Here is a 6,899-nt window from a genome sequence, read left to right on the forward strand (position 1 = left end):
ACTGCTGCTCCAGTTCAGAGTGCCACCGCCTGCCCTGGGCTAGGGAGGGAAGTTCCGCATCACAAAGGATTTTAAAGATTTTAAAAAGTAACATCATTTTGAATCTGAGGGTGAGCACATAAATATCTGTGTGTTGGAGGTTACTCGGAATGGTCTGGTTCAATCCTTCATTGTAACTTAAAAACATGCTATTCTACTACATGGAAAATGTACAGAAACACACATTCAAATAAGAAACAGTTTAAACAAAGAAAAAGAAAAACAAAACAAAGAATTTAATATCCAAAAGGTAGAAACTTGATTTTAACTCTTTTTCTGAATTTCTTCAGAAATAAAATTTCTGCAAAGGCTACCCATTTTGCCAAGTATTTTAACTTTGATAGAAATCTATATTCTAGTGTGATATGCAGCACTTTCAGTTTTCCCTCCTGAACTGAAGCAGGAACGCTCATCCACAGCAATCACTGCAATACCTGCGGTTCATTCTACAACCTCCTCTGGTCACCCAGATGGAAATCCAGAAAAATGCCGAGGAGGCTGCTGTGCATTGACAGCACTGAGACAGAGTTCAGCATCTGGCTTCATCTGGATTGCAACAGTGACACAGAGCTGTTGGTGTGAGAAAGCGCTCCTATTTCCATGTAAAAAATCCCTTGCCTACAGTTCTGCAAATTAAGAGCTATAGTTCTCCTCCCATTAATTTAAATGGGGGTGCTTCCTCTGATTTCTGTTAGAGTCTCCTCATGGAAAGGGACAGAGTCTCCTCATGGATGTTTTTTCCAAAAAGACAAAAAGGGAAAGACATCTAAGTATATTCATATCTTCACTTCTGAATCAAGAGCTAACCTGATGTCTTTAACCCTTAAATCAGCTCTTTACCACCTTGCATCTTGCATGTAGTTGCAGGTATGTGCTACCAAAGCCATTTCTTGCTGTCTCTTCTATAGAAGTAGTCTACACAGGCTTGAGATAGATATAGATAGATATATATATGTAAAGTACTGGTAGCAGGGAGAAAGTAATGAAAGCCATCTCCGTTTCTACTTTTGGCCTGCTACATGAACACATTACAGCTATTGTTTCCATAAAAACATCCCATTGATGGGATATGCTGTGAGGTTTGGGGAAAGAATGAGTTACTGAGAGTAGTTTATATCCTAACGAAAGTTGCAACCTGGTTACATAACATCAAGCCCATCAGAAGATCCAAAATGATACTCTACGGTGGCTTAAGATGATCATTTTTTTAATGACTACAATGTGCTTGAAAGAAGCATTGCCTGTTTTTCCCCTTTTGGAGATACCAAGAGTCACAGAGAGCTACAGTAGCCAGAGACTAAGCCGTTCAAGGCCACTTTTTGTTGAATCCTGGGAGAAGTTCCATTTGCTTCATTGAGAGCAGGTTCAGGCCCTGGGAGATCACAGGTATCCATTCTCTGGCCCTTCCTGCCCACCCCCTCCCACCCCCTGGTAATACACTTCTCTTGACCTGTGATATACTCCAGTATAACTGAATAGATATGTAGGCCTGCAATAGTAAACCTTTCAGATCCCATGTTCCATGCTTTAGCACTAGTTTCTCCATGGGTTTAAGAGAAATCTAATTTTAAAAAATCCCCTATTAACTTCTCTAAAGCCACTTCGTTAAAATAATTGGGAAAATACTGGGCAAATCATTTGCTGCCAAGTCTTGTGATAGCATCTTAAAATCAGGCAAAATAAATGATGTCTGTGAGCCAGAAATCAAGGCAGGCTATTCTATACACTTTTTTCTTCTATCATATTTTATGGGTTTGTATTCAACTAATTAAACAATTTCTCATTTGTTCTGCTGATGCAGAACAATTCCTGATGTGGAAATTCATTCTGCTTCTGTTTGCAGCAGCTTAACGCTAGCGCATTTCCCATCCTCAGAAGAATTACTTTTGATTTCTGCCCTCATATCTACCCACCAGTTGCAAATCAGACCTGTGTCTACCCAGTGGGGCAAAAATAACCAGAGTGCATTTGCAGAATCACCAAAATAAAATTACCTCCTTTCTTCCCTTATTTTTTCTTTTAATTCTCTCAGTATTTACATACAAGAAGAGTTTAAATGAATTCACAAGCATGTTTTCTACATTAAATACTGTCCTTCCAGTCTCTTGCACGCAAAAGGAAGTGACCTGAATATCTTGACTTCTCTGGAATTACTTTAAAGTACAAAAACTCTTTGAATGGGTTTAATTCATTTCATTTCGCTGCTGCTGCTGCCGCAGGGCAACCCCGGAAAGATGTTCCCACATGGAGGAGGTCTCCTAGGTGTTACAAGTGCAGCTATGAATGGCCCGCAGCCCCGTTCACAGCGGTTCAGACAATGCGCATTGATGAAAGAGCCCTGGTTTGCCTCATACTCTGTGCCACCGGCTTCATAAGGCTTATTCCTGATTTACACCCGTGTAGTGAGAGCAGAGTGGAGCCCGAGTAGCTTCCCGACAGTTACTAATTCGCTCCAGCCCGCCCAAGTGGAAGGGGTTGCGACCGCCGGCCTCCTTCCCCCTGCTGCTCCACACTGCCAGCAGCTCGTGCCCGGTGCCTGACTGGGCATTTCAATTCACTCTCAGGAGCTGTCATGTTCAGCACGACTCTGATACCCCCTTGGCTAAAGATAGCCAAAAACATTGAAAATTGGTGGGGGGATGGCAGGCTTGGTGGGGATGGGTTTCAAAACCACGGGCCTGTAGAGTTTCTGCCCCATGCCATCAGCCTCCTTGCAGAAGTGCGGCACCTCTACCGGCAGCGTGGCTGCACTCTTCCTCCACAGCCCCAGCCCCGGGAAGGGCGATGGGGGCAGCGTGCCTGGGGGCTGGTACACCCCTGGGCCAGGGCAGGGGAAGGGGCAGCAGGTCCAGACACCCACCCGGCCCGAGAGGACCCCAGCAGGGTCCTTCTCCCCAGCATGTGGGGCAGGCTCAGGGGGGCTCTCTGGGCCAGCGGTGTCTGAGCTCCGTTTGCTTTTCTTCCCCTCGTAGGGAGGAGGGTCTCTGGGGGATGGGAGCCCCTCAGCACCAGTGGGAAAGGCCCTGGCTGGCAGGCTCGGGGCTGGCCGTGGCTCTTCCCAGAATGAGGCAGGGAGCTGTCGCTTCCTCATGGGCACCTGGTCCGGCCTGCCGGCCTCAGGGTTTTGCTCCTGCAAAACGAGTTCCCCAGTGAGGCCCTCCTCCACCTCGGCTGTCCGCAGCACCTTCTCAGTGGCAGCCCCACTGTGGGGGCCAGGATTGGGGACCTCAGGCTGGGGGCCACGGCCCCGGTCCTCCATCCCCCTGCGCCAGCCGGTCTCGGAGGGTTTGCTGGGGTGGCACCGTGGGATCCGTGAGTACTTCTGAGAAAACCGCTTGAGCTGCTTCTGCAAGTATTTTCTGTGGTCAACTGACCGACGACAAGGGGCCGATTTATCCAGAGCTGCTTTGATGTCACTGGAGGCCAGGTTGACGAAGTTCAGTAGGGTTTTTACCTCGCTGTCTGATGCCATCTCACTGGATGCGCCGTGCAGAGTTTCCCATGAAAAGTTTATAATCCACCTTTGAACAAACCTTGGCAAACCTGTGAAACATGACAGGCAGACTTACGAGCAGGAAGCCTGGGTTCAAACAGCACCAAGCAAGTGGAGGGAGGGTGGGGGGACATGTCAAACTTCTCAGCCATGCAAACAATTGCCCATCAGCTCGCCTCCATGCCGGCAAACTCCCAGCGGAGCTGCCGCATGCCCGCAGCCCACCACCCCGCACCACTGCCCCGGCACACACCAGCACGGGGACTGGCTCAAGAATGCTGGCCAGCCCGGAGCCTAATCTTGTTAGATAGCGCTTAGGTGGAAAGACGCTGGGACGGCCGCTCCCGCCTCCCTGTAAGCAAGTGTGGACACTCACCCGGCGCGCGGCGGCTTTTCTCACCAGCGCTGGCGGCTGCGGCGTCGCTACGGAGAAGAGCCCCTTTCCCGCTAATCTCGTTAGGCAGGTTACACACCGCCAACCTCGGCAGAGGCAGCCGGGGCCCGCCAGTGTTTGGACGCAGTTTAGCAAGCACTTGAGCAAGCTGAATGAATATCGACTCCGACGAGTTCGGGGCTCTCCCAGGCCAATCAGAAGCCACTTTGCCAAATACAAAGCATCCCAATCAGGCATCAGCCTCCCCTCCTTGCATTCTTTGCCATCACAAATTGTCGCCATGGGGACAGCCAGAGAAAGACAGCTAATAAATACAATCATGTCCCCGCGATTTCTACCATTCTCCACTATCCTCTTCACCCCTACCGAGGCCTTTCTTTTTAAAAAATGACCCAATCCAAAGTTAAAATGCTGAGGATGAGTTAGGAAAGTTTAGGCACCCTTTCCTCCGCACTCCCCGAAGCTGTCTGGGGGCTGATACTAACCATGCTTCATTGGCACAGGACAATGTAATACGGCGGACAGGGCTAGCCTACTTTTAACTGTTCCCCATCACAGCCTTTTTTTTTTTTTTTTTTTTTTTAAGGGGAGGATGATGTCAGAAAAAGGTAGGAAAGGAATGGATCTCTAAAGAGATGTGCAGATATCCATGGAAAGGGAGCTTGAGCGCTCAAGAATCTTGTCTTTATGTTTGCCCCCTCAATTGAGTTACACAAAAGCTGAATTACCCATTCAAACTACCCGGACAAAAGGATGGAGTTGGATAGTACTCTTGCATCTGTAGTCAAACAGTTAGAGACTTAAATCGAGTCGTCATGATGGAGAAAGAGTTAGACAAAGCCCATAGAATTGCCATCAGCAAACATTTTCCTGTGTCATATTAGTGGGTCTCCATGACTCCCCCTGGCCTGGGGACAATAGCACAAGTTTGCACACTCGACTACTGTCACCCTGCCAACGCTGGCAAGGAGCAGAAACAGGACAATCCTTTAAGGGGAAAGCATGCCCGCTGCAGGGAAGGTAAGAAGAGAGGGAAGAAAAGGCGTGTGAAATGCTAATTGAGCTGCTTCCTTTACTGATCCAGAGTTATGCGAGCCCTCCGCCTTCTCGCAGGCTTGTCCCTAAGGGGTGGCAATAACTTAATAGCACGGTAAAACCAAGAGCTGGAGGAAGAGGAGAGCAGAAGGGCTGCCCTCAGTGTGCACCGGACACACTGAGGACACAGAGCTGGCGGCCGCCTGTGTGCCAGCCCAGGACCCACTGCCTCCCACAGCCAGAGCAGCACAGCTCCAGCTCTCCAGCCTGCAGTGCCCTGGGGATGGGAATAGTGGAGAGGGGTACAGGACTTGCGAACCCACCTTCAAGGAGATGCTGCCAGCTCTGGACCAAACACACACACATGCCTTGGGGAAAGCAGGGACTGAAGTCCAAGCTGTTTTGCAAGTAAAATCTACCTCACTGATGTGAAGCATCAAAGGCCTGAGAATTGAGTGTTGAAAACAGCTACGTTTTACAGTTATTTTACTGTATTTCTATTACTCTAATTTTCCGTGCAGAAGGACAAGATCCAGACAGGGACAACTACACTGGGACTACACTACAGATGCCAGCACTCCAGCTCAGGTGTTTCAGGTCTAGGGAGACCCCAGGGCCAGGACATCCTGCAGTAGAAAGTGCTACAGAGCCTTTGGTACCACAGCGGGCTGTAATAGTGTGGCTGATTTGCCACTGCAGATGTGACTCTCCTCCCAGTTTCTATTTCAGAAGCAGTTCATTCCCTGGGAGACCTTGGGCAGCTAGCCCTGCCTGCACCCTCTACCATCTGCCTCATGTCTGCATGCAAATCTCTGTCAATCTTCTCCATTTGGATCATTGGGGCGGGGGGGGGGGAGCAATTTCCAGTCACCTGCTTGAGCATCTATTTCAGGATGTGCTAGCTGGGGCCTGGCCTCTCTGTGACCCGACACAGATCCTTCTGTGCAGCTGAGGCTACAGAGAAGGGTTTTGTTGAGCTCGTTGAAAGAGATGCACTCTAAGGGATCACATCTCTGTTTGCAGGAACAAACTGCCTCCTCAAAATGCTTGAGCATTTGAACCCAACCTGGACACCATGTTGCACAGTGCAATCTTCTGATAAAGCTAGCTGGTTGCCCAAGGGGGTGAGAGGGAGAGACAGAGAGATGTGGGACAGGTGCCTGGGAGCAAAAAATTATCTCAGGATGTTAATGAACTGTGTCTTCAGAGGCCTGGGAAACTCATGCCATGTATTATGAGACCCCATATCCCATCACAGCGGCTCAAGACCCCTGGGCTGTGCTCTGAGACTGAGGGCTAGTGGGTCAGTTAGACTGAGGAGGGAGGATATAGTTCACCTGCTTACCAGAGGATAAGGGAAACCTGGCACCCCTCCAACACACCCATTGCAGAAGCCCTCTCCAAGCCCCCAGACTCCTGCTGTGCCAGTCCCCTCCTGGAGGGACGTTCGCCCGGGATGCAGCTCCTTGGGCATGACACAGCAGCAGCGGAGGGGCTCCCCATGCCCCGCTGTGCGCACTGCTCTGGCATCCCATTCCCCTGCAGCTGGGTAACAGTGGGGAGCCAGAGGGGAATGAACCGAGCAGGATTTAAAAACCAGAGCAACCCACCCTTTCAAGGTCAGACTCAGGTTGAGCTGCACAGGGTTTTCTCTAAGAGGCCACCGGAGCCCTTTTGTTCCTCGCTGCTCTCGCCATGTTCATCCCAATGTACATGTGAAAGGAACAATTAACAATAGGGCACTCCTCTCTGAGGATCCAATGCACTTTGAAGTGTCCACCAACCAAAGGTTCAAGAATGATACATCATTTTCCACTGTGAACGTGTCAAACTAGTACAGCAATTGAAAAAATGTCTCCACATGCCTTCCCAGCATGCAGACAGGGACCAGCTGGAGAGCCACTTCATATCCGACATGTCACCCCCTGACAGCTGTCT

At 49.6% G+C, this 6,899-nt stretch overlaps 1 protein-coding gene across 1 annotated transcript; it reads right to left on the minus strand.

Annotated features, from left to right (window-relative positions):
* Positions 1-2,641: 2,641 nt before the first annotated feature.
* On the minus strand, positions 2,642-4,023 carry FAM181A (family with sequence similarity 181 member A). The gene is made up of 2 exons (XM_010299197.2): positions 3,909-4,023; positions 2,642-3,582 (listed from the first exon to the last, which is right to left on the minus strand). The coding sequence occupies exon 2, from the start codon at positions 3,509-3,511 to the stop codon at positions 2,642-2,644; it is 870 nt and encodes a 289-aa protein (XP_010297499.2). The 5' UTR covers positions 3,512-3,582; positions 3,909-4,023.
* Positions 4,024-6,899: the final 2,876 nt, after the last annotated feature.

Source organism: Balearica regulorum, chromosome 5 (genome assembly GCF_011004875.1).
Source record: "Balearica regulorum gibbericeps isolate bBalReg1 chromosome 5, bBalReg1.pri, whole genome shotgun sequence".
Classification (NCBI taxonomy): domain Eukaryota; kingdom Metazoa; phylum Chordata; class Aves; order Gruiformes; family Gruidae; genus Balearica; species Balearica regulorum.

Excerpts from the sequence above, each read along its gene's own strand:
- FAM181A (XM_010299197.2), bottom strand. The coding sequence starts at position 3,511 with ATGGCATCAGACAGCGAGGTAAAAACCCTACTGAACTTCGTCAACCTG.